The sequence below is a fragment of the Sinocyclocheilus grahami genome, unplaced genomic scaffold (assembly GCF_001515645.1).
Source record: "Sinocyclocheilus grahami isolate Dianchi unplaced genomic scaffold, SAMN03320097.WGS_v1.1 scaffold416.1, whole genome shotgun sequence".
NCBI classification, from domain to species: Eukaryota; Metazoa; Chordata; class Actinopteri; order Cypriniformes; family Cyprinidae; genus Sinocyclocheilus; species Sinocyclocheilus grahami.
In genome coordinates, this window is record NW_015505595.1 from 963,673 (window position 1) to 983,068 (window position 19,396).

At 38.8% G+C, this 19,396-nt stretch overlaps 1 protein-coding gene across 1 annotated transcript in view; it reads right to left on the bottom strand.

Moving 5' to 3' along the window:
• Positions 1 to 19,175, bottom strand: part of LOC107551144 (voltage-dependent T-type calcium channel subunit alpha-1I-like) — a gene marked incomplete at its 5' end in the record, with an annotated part of 106,315 nt that extends 87,140 nt beyond the window's left edge. The window contains 4 exons of the mRNA XM_016232647.1: positions 9,328 to 9,420; positions 11,364 to 11,706; positions 16,952 to 17,111; positions 19,078 to 19,175. Coding sequence (XP_016088133.1) covers positions 9,328 to 9,420; positions 11,364 to 11,706; positions 16,952 to 17,111; positions 19,078 to 19,175 — 694 coding nt within the window. The remainder of the gene's footprint in view (positions 1 to 9,327; positions 9,421 to 11,363; positions 11,707 to 16,951; positions 17,112 to 19,077) is intronic.
• Between the last annotated feature and the right edge of the window lie 221 nt (positions 19,176 to 19,396).

Below are 19,396 nucleotides of genomic sequence, written 5' to 3' on the forward strand. Positions count from 1 at the left end.
CGAAGGAGTGTGGGGGGGGGGGGGGGGGGGGGGGGTGTCCTGCCTCCACATCTGCTGTCCTGATTTGGGAGTCTGATGTGTGACTGGACTGCTCCTAATCAACAGGCGGACCACTGTTTTATGCAGATAGACAACTTCTTTCCTTGCATTCACCTTTCCTCTTATCAATTCCTCTGCACACACACACACACACACACACACACACACACACACACACACACACACACACACACACACACATTCGAAATCCTTTATACGTATTTGATTTTTAAAGTGATAGTTCACCCATTCTGTCATCATTTATTCACCATCTTGCCTATACAGTATGACTGACTTTCTTCTGTGGAACACAAAAATGAAATTTTGAAGAAAATTCAGGGCATTCATGAATATTATGAAAGAGGAACTCAAAATGACAAAATAAGCACCATAAAAACTGTAGTGATTGCTTTGTGTAAAGAACAGATTATAATTTACATCATTATTCACTGAAAATATAGACATTGTCTCTAGTTCTCCTATAAAATAAAATAAAATAATAAAAACTGAATAAAATAAAAATAAAACTGTTGACACTGATAGCCTCGTGGGCAGCGCACCAACATATAGTGCTGTTGTGCTTCGGGCATCCCGAGTTCAAGTCCTGGTTTATGGACCTTTCCCGATCCCGTCCCTGTCTCTATCTCCCACTTCTCTTCCTGTCATCATACTGTCCTATCACGATAAAAGCAAAAATGCCAAAAATTAATCTTTAAAAAATAAATAAATAAAATTAATCAAAACATTGGAGACCATGCATGACGTAACTAACCATATCTAATTTATGAATGGATCTTTTTAAATAAAAAAAAAGTCAAATCTTTGAAATTATTCACTTTCAGGAATAGCTGGTCTACATGATTAATTCATGTATCAATTTAATCTGGCTATTAATGTGGTTAATCAATCTCGATTACTCAATGACTGATACTTAACAGCTCACAAAACGAGAAGATTAGCCATGAAGAACTTATTTGAATTCATGTACTACTTTAAATACAAAATGGTGCCTCTACTACAGTTAAGACATGTCAGCACCATTATTCTATATTATTTTAAAGAAAGAAAGAAAGAGAAGGTTAGACATACAGATGGAACGAGGCAGAAGTAGAAAGGGAGAGGTCAAAGGGGTGCTGGTTAGTGAGTATACTTCAGTTCTGTTACAGTTGGATGAAAGATGACAGGTGATGATTTAATACTGCTCTTACAATCGAAGGGTCTGGCTGCAAGCAGGGTGACCTTAAGACTGCCTGTCCAAAAAAGAACAGTAGGCAGAACCGATCATTTCATTATTGTGCCATCACTGTGCAAACGCAGGGAGAACTTTGCCAACATAATATAGATAAAAATTATTCCCATACCATCAGCACATAATTAATCTATCAGTAAATCCCAAAAGCAAGCCAAAAATATAACAAGATTTGTTAAAGGGGTCATATGATGTGATTTAAATTTTTCCTTTCTCTTTGGAGTGTTACAAGCTCTTAGTGCATAAAGAAGATCTGTAAAGTTGCAAAGACTAAAGTCTCAAATCCAAAGAGATATTCTTTATAAAATAACCTACCTAAAACGGCTCATTCTAACACGCCCCCACATGTCTACGTCACGATGTGGGAAGATTTGCATAACGCCGGCCAAATGTTCACGCAAAGAAAGAAGGCGTAACTTTTATTCTCGCTGTAGTTTTGTTGCTGCCGCCATGTCGTGAAGACGCTGTGTGTTTTGTTGTGAAAGCGAAACTACTTTGTTTGGCCTTCCAAGAGAGGACACGACTAGAAATCAGTGGTTAAGTTGTATTTACAACACTGTTCCAGAACACTTCAACCCAAATATTCAGATGTGTGCAGCACATTTTATGGAGGACTGTTTCCTGATCCTGCTAGAGTAGACTACAATGCCGGCTGTTCCGACTCACAGACTGTAAGTTGATGCATCAAATGCCTCGTTTATAATGGGTTTGAATGTTTTTGTCTCATCGCTCTGGCCGGGACACAGCATCACAATATGATAAGGGGCGTAACATTTCAGTCACATGCTTGAGGTATTCGGCCAATCACAACACACTGGATAGCTGGCCAATCAGAGCACATCTCGCTTTTCAGACCGATGAGCTTTGTAAAAATCGACGCGTTTCATAGAGGAGAAACAATAATGTACAGTATGTGGAAAATAATGTGTTTTTTTAACCTTAAACCGCATAAACACATTTCATTACACAAAATACACAAAATAATGTTCTTTTTAGCAACATCATATGACCCCTTTAATATTTTGTTGCCTGTAATCAGAGACAATGTCTTTAATCTAATTATTTGAGATCCTTCTGCCCATTCATACTGATCAATCAGAGAACAGCTGAAGAGGAAAAACTGGGCACAGAGAAGGCGAGCCTGAATTAATTGCTCCGATGTTCAATAGAAGTGAAAGGAAGTGAATAGAGGTGCATCGGCGGGGTGTGGGCTGTGTCGGCACACTATGGCCCTCTCTCTACAGGTAGCGACGGCTGACTGTGTGGTTGCCAGGTTACAGACAGAGCAGGGCGTCAAAGAAGTAAATAAAAGTGCAGAGGGACACACTCGCATAAACCTGCACACACACATACAGTGAAAAGACACATCTTACTCCCCTCAAACACAGCAGAACACGCAGGGATTTGACTGTTGTTTCCAGCTGTGAGGGGGGCACCAGAGAGCATAAAGCATCAGAAACCACAGATGACTAACAGTTACATAATGCTAAATCACATTTGACTGACTTTGGAAGTAAAGATAAAGATAAACTTTGGTTCATATACTTGAACCTTTTCAATCAGGTTTCACTACCCACCACAGTACTGAAACAGCTTTGTTAAAAGTGATGAATGATTTGCTACTGTCGGTTGATTCTGGTGATAATGCAGTTTTGGTTTTATTGGATCTTAGTGCTGGCTTTGATACAGTTGATCATAATATCCTTCTGTCACGCCTTGAACATTGGGTGGGCATAAAGGGTACAGCACTTAGCTGGTTTGAGTCGTATCTGAAATCCAGGTCATTTTCAGTGTCTGTTGGCTAGTTTATCTCATCATCTGCCTCTCTTCTCTATGGGGTCCCTCAGGGGTCCATTTTGGGTCCATTACTCTTTAATCTGTATATGCATCCACTTGGTAATATCATAAGGAAATATAAAATCTCTATTCATTTTTATGCAGATGATTCTCAGCTGTATCTTCCACTAAAATCTCGAGATTCTCTGCAGTCTCTCATCGAATTCAGTTTAAGATTTTACTTATTGTTTTCAAAGCTCTTAATGGACAAGCCCCATCTTATATTTCTGATCTTATTTATTTGCATTCAACGCTGAAGTCTCTCAGATCCGCTAATAAAGCTCTATTACATGTCCCTTGGTCACGACTTAAATTAAAAGGAGACAGAGCCTTTGCAGTCGCTGCTCCACGTTTGTGGAATCAGTTGCCACCTTACATTAGGAGTGCTTCTTCTTTTTCTATTTTCAAGTCCAAACTTAAGACACATTTTTACTCCCTCGCCTTTCCGGGCTATTAATTGAATGTGAAACTGTTGTTATTGCCAATATTAATTTTTTTTTATTATTGTTCTTTAAATTTTACTTTATTTTAGAATTTACTGTATTTTATTATTGGTTTTGTTCAGCACTTTGGTCAGTGTAACGCTGAATTTTAAATGTGCTCTATAAATAAAACGTACTTGCTTACTTACTTGGAAGAACACATCTGTTTATTTTTAAAAGAGGTTAGCCAGAAGCGCAAAAAGTGAATTCAAGACCTCGTTACTGTTTTCTTTTCAAAAGATTTAAGAAATACAAACTTGTCAGCACCGATAGCCTTGTGGGCAGTGTGCCGACATATAGCGCCATTGTGCTATGGGCATGAGTTTGAGTCCTAGCTTGTGGACCTTTCCCGAGTCGGCCTCCCTCTCTCTCTCCCACTTTGCTACCTGTCGTTACTACTATCCTATCAGAATAAAGGCAAAATTGCAAAAAAGAAAGGAAATACAAACTTAAAAATCAAGAGTACATTTTAAAAATCTATTTAAATTTAGAAATAATACATTTTGAGACAAAACTATTTCAAGTTTCAAGTTCAACCCTATGGCACACTTTCTTATTTTCTGTCTGCTGTTACATTTTCCACACTTTTCTGTTTTTTTTTTCTATTGGACCCACCAGTTAGTGCAGATATAATGCACACACGGTGATGACAAGCACAGACAAAAATTGGGGCTGCATAAAGACACAAACTAGCATATTTTGGATTAATTCTGACCCAATCAGAGTTTTGTAATAAAGTGCTGCAGAGATTACATATTTTTGTAGGCCAGCCCAGAAGTAAGCATCACCTTGGTTTCCTTGACAAAAAGATAATAGCTTTGTTTTGTTCATCGATCTTCACAAATTAACCCATTTTGAATTGAATACTAAATTAAATCACCAGAGCTAAAAAGCTAAAGCTAGGCTATAAATACGGTGGCCGAGAGAGCTCAACGTGCTGCAAAGGAAAAAACATGCAAAAATAAAAAATTAAGAAAACATCTTCATCAATTTGACAACACACACGCTGCAAATTCTCACAACACAACTAAATACAGAAACGCACTGCAAATTCTCACAACACAACTAAATACAGAAACGCACTGCAAATTCTCACAACACAACTAAATACAGAAACGCACTGCAAATTCTCACAACACAACTAAATACAGAAACGCACTGCAAATTCTCACAACACAACTAAATACAGAAACACGCTGCAAATTCTCACAACACAAACAAAGAAACTAGCTGCAAGTACAAAACAAACAAACAAAAACAGAAACACGCTGCAAATATGCACAGACCACATCGGAAATGTTTAAGGGAAGCGCATTTGTTTGTGTTGTGAGTATTTGCAGCGCGTTTCTGTATTTGGTTGGTATTTGATTGCAGTGCGTGTGTTGTCAAATTGATGAAGATATTTTCTTAATTTGCAGGTGTTTTTTCTATTTGCATGTGTTTTTTTCATTTGTAGCGTGTTCAACTCTCTTGGCCACCGTATATAAACACACTAGACAAACTTCAAAGTTGAAGACAAAATCACTGTTTAAAAATAAAAAAACTAAAGACAACTCTCTCTATCTACAAGTTTGAGAATAATTTGCAAAAGCGAAAGTACTATGTAAACACAACAAAGCTGTAAAGCAGACTATTGAGTAGACTAGTAGACTATTCAAAATTAGTTTTCCTGGTCAGCATGATAATAACATTGTCCTAGACAACCTCTATATATACACACACATATATATATATATATATACAGTATATACTGTATATATGCCTTGTGCAGCGACTGGTTGCAATCGAGGGAAAGATGAATGCGGCCAAGTACAGGGATATCCTGGACGAAAACCTTCTCCAGAGTGTTCAGGACCTCAGACTGGGCCGAAGGTTTATCTTCCAACAAGACAATGACCCTAAGTACACAGCTAAAATAACGAAGGAGTGGCTTCACAACAACTCTGTGACTGTTCTTGAATGGCCCAGCCAGAGCCCTGACTTAAACCCAATTGAGCATCTCTGGAGAGACCTAAAAATGGCTGTCCACCAACGTTTACCATCCAACCTGACAGAACTGGGGAGGATCTGCAAGGAGGAATGGCAGAGGATTCCCAAATCCAGGTGTGAAAAACTTGTTGCGTCTTTCCCAAAAAGACTCATGGCTGTATTCGATCAAAAGGGTGCTTCTACTAAATACTGAGCAAAGGGTCTGAATATTTAGGACCATGTGATATTTCAGTTTTTCTTTTTTAATAAATCTGCAAAAATGTCAACAATTCTGTGTTTTTCTGTCAATATGGGGTGCTGTGTGTACATTAATGAGGAAAAAAAATTTACTTAAATGATTTTAGCAAATGGCTGCAATATAACAAAGAGTGAAAAATTTAAGGGGGTCTGAATACTTTCCGTACCCACTGTATATACTGTATATATGCCTTGTGCAGTTTGAATACTTTAGGATTTCCATAACACGCAGGATTTTTACAACAGTATCCACAGTTAAACATTAAATACCGCACAAAGAACTGTGGTAAATCATGAGGGCGAGTACACAGCCGAATCAATTGCGCTGCACCTATTGATTTCTGTCACTTCTTGTTTTTTTAGGCAACACAATACTGATAATGACTAATCTAAATTATGTCTCAGTCCTGAAAGTCTCTTTATACTTCACTCAGTGTCACATTCCACCAGTCGGCGTTCTGCTGGTGCATGCTGGGAAGGATCACATGACAGCTTCGCAGGGTGCATGTGTCGGGGTAGCAGGGTCTCTGTCAGGAAGTGTGAGACTGCAGAGATGGCGGCAGGGGTCCGCTAGTCTGATGGGCTCTAATTAACTGCTAATGCTTTCACTCCGCTGACCTACACAGGATTAGGTCCTGTCATTAGCTACAGACACACACCCACATCTCCCTGTACTTGCCATTTGTTGGGCTAAAATGGATTTCGGCATCTCCAGCAAAGCCATCAGTTGTCTAACATGCGTTTGAAAGCATGAAATGAGAAAGGTAAAGAAAAGCACAAATAGCTACAACAAATATCAGCAGGCCTCTCTACTGTACTATCTGACCTGCAGATCTCATTCCTAAATCCATTCCCTTCCTCTTTTATTCCTTTAGTCTCCTGCTGTCTTTCAGTCTCAGATCCTTTTCCTCATCCTCAGGGCATTTCTTTCCGCTCTCTCTCTTCTTTAATCTTGGGAGGAGACATTATCCGAAGCACATCTCACTGCAGGGCTGTCTCGTTCACTGCTGTTCCTACCATTCAACGGAGAGGGCCGGCGAGGTACGAGAACTGGCTCCATCATGGCATCGTTAAACATGCAGCCGAAGCAAAGATAAATTCATTTTATAGTGTCCAGCTATTGATTCTTCACTATGTTGTTCATTGCCTAATTGATCTCTGCGGCTCTGTCGACTACTAAATGTGCTGTTTAGCTAATATCTGCATCTTTGAAACCTTCAGGCCATCAGCGGGAGTCCTGCAGATTCAGTTCAGTTCAGTCTGTCAATAAAAGCTGGGTCTGAACACATCTCTAAGGAATAACAGTAGCGATTTTTTCAAGACTTTAAACTTCACTTGCAATGCACCATATGGCAGGACTAATCAAACTGCTAAACTTCTATTAGACGTTACATGGCCTTGCATTAAAAAATACTGTACTAAGTTTGAGCTTACAGATGTCACTCTAAACACTAAACATGAGTCTCAATTTTTTACAAGATAATTGTTTTAGAAGAAAAAGTAAACAATTAGAAGTAGCAATGCACAATATACCAGTACCACAGTGGTTATCAGTTGATATTAGTAGTGATTTTTAGTGATTCTTTAACCTCAAAATGAATGTCAGTTTTTCATACTGTTCATTATAATGTTGTGATGCTTAATTTTACTCTAACTTTACATTTCAAATGATTGATTTTATTTTAAAAATGTTTTAATTTCTACTCAGACAAAATAGTACAGAATTTTAATATCAGCTATTTATCAGCTAACAGCCATTACATGAAAATAATTATCGGTATCAGACTTATCGGTATCGGCCGGGATATTAAAGGGGTCATGAACTGCCTTTATTTTTAATTTTGTACTGTTCTCTGAGGTCCACTTATAATGTTATCAAAATTTTTACATAAAAAAACAACAACATAATTTAGAAGTAATAGGCTATTTTCTGTCCTGTTTTAACCCCTCTCATCAGAACGCTCTGTTTGAAGGCGTGGTGGATTGTAGACTCGGAAGTAAATGCCCACTGCTATGATTGGCTAATAGTTGTGTATGTTTGACAGCCTACATCCTTTATAGATGGACGCAGCTGTGATTTAGGTTGAAAACACATAAATACTCAGTACATATCAAACAATCTGTAATAACAGACATAGCAATAGTGATCATGTAATAAAAACAGTTACTCGAACTTGTGTGTTGCGGCATTACTGTCGGATCCAATTTAGTAGGCACAGCATCGTCTTTTAGTTTCAATCTTTCTGAAAATCCTGCGTCAAACTGTGTTTTGTTTGTAAACGAATCCACATTAAAATGAATTGAACAAAAGACCAAGTTCTTACTGACGTGGTCTAGATCTTCATTAAAAAGCTCATTCACTCTTTCCTAATGTTGGTATCAGAAGGAAGGTAATGAAAAGACTGTTTTTCCACATCTTGGCACTGCACAGCATCTTGTTGTCTTTAGAGCCATCTTTATCGTTTGGTTTCTGCATAGACCTGCGTTCACCTCTCATTATTTACACTACATGCACGAATCGGTGGGCGGGGCTAAACAGGCAGTGATGCAGAAGCAGGCGTTGATCTTCTTCTGGTGGTGTTTAGCCACACTGTTACGTCAAAGTGGTATGTTCCACAGCCTGATGTTTTCGGCAGATTGGCTTCAATATAAGCTGTTTTTAGACTAACGAGAAAGTTTTGAGTTCCAAAACTTACAGGATGTTTTAATAGTACAATGACCTCTTATATGTCAAAAGATCAAGGGAATTGACCCTTCGCAAAAACCTGCCCTCCTTAGTTACTGTTGCTATGTACAACAAGCCATGGCGCTCTCACCCTACACAGACAGAACATGACAGAGCAGGTTACTTCTGTTATGAAACAAGGTCTCAGCTTTCAGATTTGGTCATTTTTTAAGAAATTCAAATAATAAATACCGTTTTGTGGCTCTTTAATGTCTCATGTCAGTTTGCTGTAGCGCCTCGGTTCAAGCGGCATGTGAACTGATCATATTTAAAGCACGAAATAAACATGAATGAACATCAGAATGTATTTTGTTTCAACCATAGAAATATGCCAATACACACCATTTTTTAAGTTTAAGTCCTCTGAAGTTAATCTACTCTCCTGTCTGATTTGTTTGTCGGACAAAATGACAATTCTGCATTATGATTGGTCAGATCGCTTGTCAAGCTCTTTGCGAAGGGTCATTTTTGATTTCTCAGTTCATGACTCTTTTAATATCAGTGCATCCCTAATTAGTAGGTTTTGTGCTAAAAGCTTCATTGTTGTGATGGGTTAAGCAGTGTTTTTGTGTCCAGGGGGAAGACATGACCTTTATGTTCTTACCAGTGAGACCAAACATCTAGTTCAGCCTCTGGTCCTGTTAAAGGTCACCAAACTTCAGGTCCTCCCAGATTACATATGCCATATAAAACCACAGACTACAAGTTCTCAATAATTAGGACACATGCTTTATCTCTGAACACATGCATGGCAAGGTATACAAACTTACGATGATGAGGAATATGAAGTAGATGAAGTTGTAGAAGGAATGAGCGTCCATGACATAGTACATGATCTCCACCCAGCCCTCCAGCGTGATCACCTGCACAAACCAGAACACAATCAAGCTCTTTATGCACCTGGGAAAGATCCGTCTCAGATGATCCATCACTAGTTGTCAGTTGAGACGAATGCTGTTTACGATGAAGTAACACGCGTCTGCTGTTTGTGATCGGATTTCGAGGGGAGAGTCACTAATTTTGTGACGTATAATTTTATAAGATTTAGAAGCATTAAGAGAACAACAACATCACTAATTAAAACCTAATTGTTGATGAATTCTTTAGCAATTCTAATGAAATGGATACACGCATATCTACACAAGCACAATAAAAGAAATATATATATATATATATATATATATATATATATATATATATATATATATGTATATATATGTATATATATATAAACTTCTCTATTGCTCTTTTTTGGATTTCTTCTGTAGCTTTTGTACTAATCTTGCTCAAACTAAAACTTAAAACAATGTCAAACACTTTGCTAAATAAATAAATGTAAATGCTTAAAACTATCTGCCAATGGGTAAGAAAAATTCTAATTAATTCAAAGTGAAAACAAGCTGATTTTTCTTACCTCATTGCAAATAATTTCTTTAAACCTTTGTTTTACCGCAGTGGATGATTGACAGGTGTGTAGGCAGCCCTTCACTGTTGTCCAAGATGCATCAGGATGGATTAGCATTTGCAACACACTACACATGCAATGCTGTCACATGCATGTTCAACTTCCCCTGAATATGGTTTGAGTGATTAGATCACAAAATCCATTGAATCGCATTTACACCTGTAGTAAGCACTGTTGATTTATAATAGGATCAGAATCAGATGTGTTATTTCAACAAATGCCACTTGACTCAATCTCTCACCTGAAATATGACGATCCATGCATAACCTATGTTGTCAAAATTGATCGCTCCTTTATGTGGGTTGGTGTGTCCTGTATGACAGCGGGTGTAGTACTGGTTCCAGTTCACACAGAGCCCCATGGCGGAGGCACTGCCGTTGACCAGTGGCTCCGCGCTCAGGCCCAGGGCCTGACGGTGCAGCGCATCCTCTTTATCTAGACAGCACTCCCGTCCGCCTTCTCTCCGAGTGGGCACGTCGCTGCAGGACATGATGCCGTTATCTTGAGCCAACGAGCAGATGAAGGGCCGCTCGTCATCCTCCTCAGGCTGATAATATGGGGCGGGGAGGGTGATGCCAGATGTGCTGAGGACAAGACGGAAGGAGAAGTCAAGGTTTTTGAAAATTCAGTGTTAAAAATTAACTAAATTAATGTGCATTAAAAGAAAATTAATTTATCAATACAGTTGTGGTCAAAATTTTACATACACTTTTCGGTATCTGCAAAATGTTAATTATTTTACCAAAATAAGAGGGATCATACAAAATGCATGTTATTGTTTATTTAGTACTGACCAGAATAAGATATTTCACATGAAAGATGTATATATATATATATATATATGTATATATATGTATATATATATAAACTTCTCTATTGCTCTTTTTTGGATTTCTTCTGTAGCTTTTGTACTAATCTTGCTCAAACTAAAACTTAAAACAATGTCAAACACTTTGCTAAATAAATAAATGTAAATGCTTAAAACTATCTGCCAATGGGTAAGAAAAATTCTAATTAATTCAAAGTGAAAACAAGCTGATTTTTCTTACCTCATTGCAAATAATTTCTTTAAACCTTTGTTTTACCGCAGTGGATGATTGACAGGTGTGTAGGCAGCCCTTCACTGTTGTCCAAGATGCATCAGGATGGATTAGCATTTGCAACACACTACACATGCAATGCTGTCACATGCATGTTCAACTTCCCCTGAATATGGTTTGAGTGATTAGATCACAAAATGCATTGAATCGCATTTACACCTGTAGTAAGCACTGTTGATTTATAATAGGATCAGAATCAGATGTGTTATTTCAACAAATGCCACTTGACTCAATCTCTCACCTGAAATATGACGATCCATGCATAACCTATGTTGTCAAAATTGATCGCTCCTTTATGTGGGTTGGTGTGTCCTGTATGACAGCGGGTGTAGTACTGGTTCCAGTTCACACAGAGCCCCATGGCGGAGGCACTGCCGTTGACCAGTGGCTCCGCGCTCAGGCCCAGGGCCTGACGGTGCAGCGCATCCTCTTTATCTAGACAGCACTCCCGTCCGCCTTCTCTCCGAGTGGGCACGTCGCTGCAGGACATGATGCCGTTATCTTGAGCCAACGAGCAGATGAAGGGCCGCTCGTCATCCTCCTCAGGCTGATAATATGGGGCGGGGAGGGTGATGCCAGATGTGCTGAGGACAAGACGGAAGGAGAAGTCAAGGTTTTTGAAAATTCAGTGTTAAAAATTAACTAAATTAATGTGCATTAAAAGAAAATTAATTTATCAATACAGTTGTGGTCAAAATTTTACATACACTTTTCGGTATCTGCAAAATGTTAATTATTTTACCAAAATAAGAGGGATCATACAAAATGCATGTTATTGTTTATTTAGTACTGACCAGAATAAGATATTTCACATGAAAGATGTTTACATATAGTCCACAAGAGAAAATAACAGTTGAATTTATAAAAACGACCTGTTCAAAAGCGTTAACATACGCTTCATTCTGAATAGTGTATTGTTACCTGAATGATCCACAGTTTGTTGTTTTTTTGTTTAGTGATAGTTGTTCATGAGTCCCTTGTTTGTCCTGAACAGTTAAACTGCCTTCTGTTCTTCAGAAAAATCCTTAAGGTCCCACAAATTTGTTGGTTTTCCAGCATCTTTTGCATATTTGAACCTTTTCCAACAGTGACTGCATGATTTTGAGATCCATCGTTTCACACTGAGGACAACCGAGGGACTCGTACGCAACTATTACAAAAAGTTCAAATGCTCAATGATGCTCCAGAAGGAAACACTAAGAGAACAGAACAAAGATTTATTTTGCCTAAATATCATATTTTTCTCACACTGCCAGAATTAAGTCGATTTTTCATATTAACAAAATGTTGTGAGGCCTGTGCGTATAAGAAAAAAAACCCTACACAAAAATCTAATTAAAAAAATAATAAGACTTAAATCGTTAAATCGTTTTGCATCTATTAAAGTGTTCTTATAGTATAGCTGAAACATCTCTAGGCAGACCTGAAGAGATCTGAGCAGTAACCAATGTGGATTCATTCTATAACAGACCAACTGGGCGTGTGTAGTGTGTGCGTACATGTGTGTAAAGCCCATTTCTCTGTGAGTGACCCATTGAGGGCAGCCTGCCCCTTAATCATAGTGTTTCACTGCCCAGAAATAGCGGTTTCCATCAGCCACTCACCCTCTCATACACATAACAGGGTCACAATGACTATTTACACTCCCTTTCCCCCCTCACTCGCTCCTTTTTTCCTCCCTTTCCCCGTTTCTCTCACACATCCATGTATACGCGAATAAGCACCAACATGCAATGCCATTTGTCCACCTAGCATAAAACAAGCATAGTACATGCAAGCCACACTGACCAATCAATGCCTCTATTGCTTTGTGGTCTTGACAGTTAATCTAAATGTGCACACACACACAAAGCTCCCTTGACAGCCATGTTGTAGGTATTGGGCGCCAAGAAAGGATTGGTTCATCATCCCCAGGGTGTAATTCTCCCCATTTGGACAGAGGACTCCTCCGCAGACTCGCAGCTCGATAAAGGCCAAGAATGTTTCTGCTGTCGCGGAGGACATTTTTCCTTTGCCCTTCAACAACACAGCAGCCAAAAGATCTGAACCATTCGATAGCAGTAATGAGCAATGGTATATCGGGCTACACCAGAAAAAGCAATTTGTCTAGGCAGACCACGGTGGTGACACTCGTGCGAGGATATGCGTGTGCACATTTCCAATGCACAAAACGAATCAATGCCTGTGATATGGCAAATTGAGCTAATGCATCAAACCTTCGCAGATTCCCCCGTGGGCTTTGTGCGGCACATACTGAGATCTCTCCTATAAATGTCAGTCTGTATTTTCAACACGACAGTCAAGCTGGACCGCGTGGCACCGCTTTTCTTTAAGAGCTCAGCGGTATGGCGACAACTGGGGGGGCAGAGCGGCAGAGAATCAGTAAGTCTGTCAGGGCTCTGCAAGGAGTGCTGGAGTGTGAATGATGTTTGTGCCAGTGCCAGGGCTCGGGCACAGCACGTGGCACCGCTTTTCTTTAAGAGCTCAGCGGTATGGCGACAACTGGGGGGGCAGGGGGGCAGAGCGGCAGAGAATCAGTAAGTCTGTCAGGGCTCTGCAAGGAGTGCTGGAGTGTGAATGATGTTTGTGCCAGTGCCAGGGCTCGGGCACAGCGTGACAGCGCACTGAGGAGCACAGCCCAGCGTGGCACACCGCTAACACCCCACTGTGGCACAAAATGCCATTCCACTGCCAATAAGACTGCTCTCGCACATGGAGATAATTGACCAATGACTGACAAGCTGTTTGTGGGTCGTTGCAGGTGGGTGGATGTTAAGGAATGCAGCATAAAACGAGCCCCGAGGAGAAGTGTGACTTTGAGGGTTGACTTTTTAAAGGAATTTCTTCCATTTGTGCAAGTCAAACCTCAGCAGATGCCGTGAAAATGACTCAATCTAAATTGTCTTTTCGGTGCCTGTAGCGTAGTTAACATCAACAGTCTTACCTTTCATTTTTAAATTGTTTTTTGACCTTATATCATAAGATTTTCTGGTGAAATCAACACCTGCTTCTGGTGATGTATGCCAGATTTTTGCAATAATTCAGTTTGCTTATTCTCCGCCCCGCCAATCAACTGCAAGCTCTCATTCATTTTTGAGTCCAACATTCACATCTGAAAATTTCTCTTCTTGATTAAAGGAATCGTTTAACCAAAAATAAAAAAAATTATGTCATTGATCACCCTCATGTCGTTCCAAACCCGTAAGACCTTCGTTCATCTTCGGAACACAAATTAAGATATTTTTGATGAAATCCAAGAGCTTTCTGACCCTCCACAGACAGTAATGCAACTGACGTGTTCAAGGCCCAGAAAGGTAGTAAGCGTCTCCATTCTAGTAAAGTGAAATTCAGTAGTTCAATAAAGTGTATCCATTGTAGTTTATATGTCTTTTTACTGCATAGATAACATATCCTCATTCCTGAATGCGAAAGTCATGCCTGACTCTTAACTGGAAGGATGCTTTGCATTTCCGGTCCCCAGTGTTTCTAGTCAAACTAGCGTATATTCCGAGCTGATAATCTAATGTTAAACCTATTAAAATGTTTTTTAAAAGCACATGGCTCCATAGCTCCATCACTTTACAGTGTCGCAATGACCGTCATTTGTCAGTGCCTCATTCCTCAAAGTTTAATGAGTGTGCAGATGACACGAAGCTGCCGACGTTAGCTAAATTAAAAACAGATTGGCACTATTTGAATGGGTTCCTATGGAGACCGGAACAGAAGAGCATCCAATCGGAAGTTAGAATTCGTAATGGCGGCGCTCATCGTTGACTCAGTCTATACATGAAGATTCACATCTTGGAGTTTCAATCAATGTAATATTCAATCAGAAGCCGATCAGAAACGCAATCATTTAGTGTGTTCAGGTTTTCTTAAAATGGTGTATGGTTAAAGTTAACTAAATTGCTAATAGCAGCTTTAAAATGTTTCTTTTATACACTTGTATGTAAAACTTTGAACCAATACATTTTGACAGTGTTAAAGTTTCGATGTTCGAAGAGTGTTTGAGCAGCCAACTGTTGCTATGGTTACATTGTTTTGGTTACGCAACCTTTGAAATCAGTGAAAACACGTGTTCCGACTAACTTGTGATCTAACATTCACAGTTATTTATGTCTGCAAAAGCTAAAGATATTTCTCATATAAAGAGACCCCCTTATACGCTAAACTAAACTATAACTGTGTAGCATTTGTTCTTTCAAACCCTATAAAAACATTTTAAGTAATTCATCCTCACCAAAAGGGAAGGAGAGTGTACATTTTAAGAAGACTGTAAGAGAATGTACAAAGCAGAAGAAAACCAGGCGCTCTCTCAGGAGACTCTATGATAGACTTTCCTTTCAAAACACTTCATCATCCTCTGACTATAGTGCCAGCATTTAAATATACTCGCTACAAGACAATAAACGACAATCAGGCCTCAGCTGACGTTTAAACTCAGACACGCGCTTCTTTATCCCACACACACGCGTACAAACAAACGCACGGTGAGTCTCGCACACTGCCATGCACCGTGATTCCTTTCAAATCCAATCACACAGCAAAGAGAAGCAGGCAGACCATGGTTGGCCCGGTAACCTCAGGCAGACACCCACTCATGAATATGGACGCCAATCTGAGGTTTAATCAACTGGAGCCATCGACTGGGTGGAACCACATTTGCATTTTTAGTGGCAGGTAGACAGTAAAAACAAGAAGATGAGAGGAGAGATTAAACAAAAGGATATATAAAGTAAGACCAGTTTACATCTTAAAAACGACGATTTTGAGAATATACGACAAGGATACAATTTTGCCGATATCCGATATGCCGATATTTTTCAAATCATTTTTGCAGATAGCCGATGCCGATGTATATTTCCTTTTGTTTTGAAACAATGCAAATCACTCCTGTGCAGAAATTATAAAAAAATATATTTTTAATTTAGTTTTATATATATATATATATATACATATACATGTAATATACATACATATACATATATATAAATAAGAGTACACTGAAAGTTTTTAAAATAGCTATAATAAAATAAATCTCTGCTGTATTCTCCAGACAAATGCAGTTGAAACTTTAACATTTTTTTTATATTAATAGATGGCCTAAAGCAAAAGAGCTGTAAAAATTATATAAAAAAAAGTTTTCTCTTAAAAAAAAATGTATTACATATTAATGAACATATCTTTATCATTAAATTATTTAATTTACAATTGTCAAGTTTGTAATTTATTCATGTAAGCTACAGCTTCTGACCTTTAAATCAAAACAGACTTTGATTTTATTACATCAATTACTGCTTTATTTATTCAGAAACACAAGTATCTTAATGTTATTTGTGTATTTAACTTTCATTTTATTACAAGTACTAGCTAGCACACTCTGAGCACATGTGAGTTATTTGTCTTACCGGCATAATTGTTTCACATCAGCTGATGCCGATGTTTACATTTTAAAACTTTATCGGCTAATTCCGATACACTACATGGAACTGAACGACTGATTTGTTTATTGGTCCCCAAGGTCCATGTGATCCCAAAATATCCATTGATTACATCAAGTATCCCTTCTTCGAGAGAAAGGACATTTGAAATACAAGTCCAATCCAATGATGGACTGATCAGGTACTCCGAATGCCTCTTCCAGAAGATCCGGCCTCCTAAATTCAATCTCTTTATCCTTGTAAACCTAAACTGTCATCCAAATAAACTCACATTTTGGATTCGCTGCTTTTGTCCTCAATGAAATCACAGATGAAAACATTCAGTACATTCAGTCTTTTCTCTCTCTCACTCCCTTAAGCCCACCAGCCCTCCTCTTTTGGTACTCACAGGGTGAAGTTCTCCTCTGGGTAACAGCGATTTCTTAGTAGTCCAGCCCACAGCTGCACACCAATGATGCCAAAAATGAAGAAGACAAAGAAACAGAGCAGAAGCACATTTCCCAGCATGGGAAGAGTGTCCAGCAGCAGGTTCACCAGGATACGCATACCTACACAAACACAAGAACACAGAAAAAGATTAGCATGCGAAAGAATAATGTGCACTGAGATATTAATTATTCAAAAAAAAAAAAGGTTTTAATATCCTTTCATGAAATGTAATAACTTTTTTCTACCTCTGACACAACTTACTACTATTATTAAGCAAATATCAATGAATAAAATCAATGTAATTCTCACCGATTACTCATAAATTGTCACGTTACGTAAGTTAGACATTGCCAATCTTAGGTTATTTTAGGTCATCCAGTCATTTATCCTTCATTTATTTGTAGATAACAATTTGTGTCACTGTGACCATCTAGCAACTCTTGAAAGATTGTCTTCATAAAACTTAATTTGTGTTTTTACTTCCACACCAGTGGGATCGTTTGTGAGTGAGAGTGTGTTCATGTGTGTGTTAGTGAAGCACTGCTGGGACTGAATGAAGGGTGTGTGTCCGTTCTGATTGGAGAACAGCAGCATGTGATTACTGCAGTGTTTGTGGTTTTGGAGAAACACAACAGGGAACTAACACAACACTGATGGAACACATTAACACATCGAGTCATGTGTGGTAACACACAAATGTTATAAACGGCATGTGGACAGGTGAAGCGACTGGTGCTGTGAATATCTGGACCTCTGGAATGAAAGCAGAATTCTGTCTTGGGCCACTTACAGAGAAATGAAGGGAATCACAGTTTAAAAAAATAAATAAACAAATAAAATGAAATAAAGAGGAGAGAAGAGGATGATTTAAAACGTGTGATGCAAAGGTCACATGCGAGCTTAGTTTCCAAGTGGGATGTTATTTTTTTAGATATCACAACATAATTTTCCATGTCTTTATCAAGACTCTCTTTCTTTCTCCGTATTGTTTTTTTCTCAATGTTACAAAGTTCACCAAATGTGAAAATTCTGCCATAATTAAAATAATAATAATAATTTTCTAATAGGATCTAATCAGAAATTTTCTTGGCACTGAATTTTTACAATTCCCTGAAATTTCCAGGTTTTTGATAACCATGGGAACCATGCAAAATGTCCACACTGCTCTTTTCCAACAAAAGCAGATAGTGATTTTGCAAACATTTAGCTAAATATCATTTTGCCTATTCCACAGAAAGAGAAAAAAACTACAGGTCTGGAATGACATGAGAATGAGTAAATGATGGCTGCATGTTTATTTTTAGTGAACTATCCCTTTAATAAAATCTTGCATAAAGCTTTGTTACAATTTGGCATGCTATATGCACAGTTAAATGGATGTTAATTTAATTCTGTATGCCTGCATGCAGGAGGGAGAGTGTGGAACAGTGCGTATGCATTGGGTTTGTGTGCGTCTTCAAAATCAGTTTTTCCCCCCACATGCACAGGAGTTAACACACAAAGACCTACATTCTACAAACACTTCCTGAAACCCTCCCCTCAAAAACTCACTATCTCTAGTGTGAGCTAATTCAGTTAGCATTCATATTTCATGCGCTACACCATTGCCATGGGCACTGAAATATAGATAAATCCTGGGCTTCTTATAGAAGCTCAAAGAAAGGCCACAATGTTTGGGAGGGGTGTGAACGTGAGACAGAGGAATATGAATTATGGCGTTTGTTCAAGGACAACTGTTTTTCTACCCAATTACAGGAGGGATTAATCTGGCTCTGCTAATGGTGGTGGCAGAAAAGTAATGGCTCTGAAATCCTCTTTGATTCATTCCAGCTTTGCTGTTCTGGAAGACCTGCACACCAAATACAAAGCTACACATGCACGCTACCGTGGGTTTGATAGGGCAGGGGTTGGAGCCGACACATGGGGGTGCTTTTGAGGCTTGGCATTAACACAACCAGTAAAATCCTACACACAATGAATCAGAGCATGTGTAACACCTGAGGTTTGCAGAACACAGATTTTTTGGGGAAAGTGTGTGTTTGTGTGTGTATGTGTGTGTGTGTGTGTGTGTGTGTGTTTACTCACTGGGTACTCTGTTGATGGCTTTGAGAGGTCTGAGTACACGCACTGTTCTGATGGCAGAGAAGTTGATGTTCTGGAGATCAAGGGAGTATTCAACTATCCTGAGAAGAAGAAACAAACAGAGAAAATTAGTGTCACAGTCACTGGGTATAGACTAACTCTGAGTGTTGTTTCTGTAGTTCAGACCAGCTCATTAAAGCAGAGTCTAGACAGAGACCAGAAGAGGGTCGAGTTCGAGTCAAGACTGAGTCCACTTGTTCTCCAGTCCATAAGACCAACACCATTAAAATGTAAAATGACTCAGACTCGACTCAAATGTGAC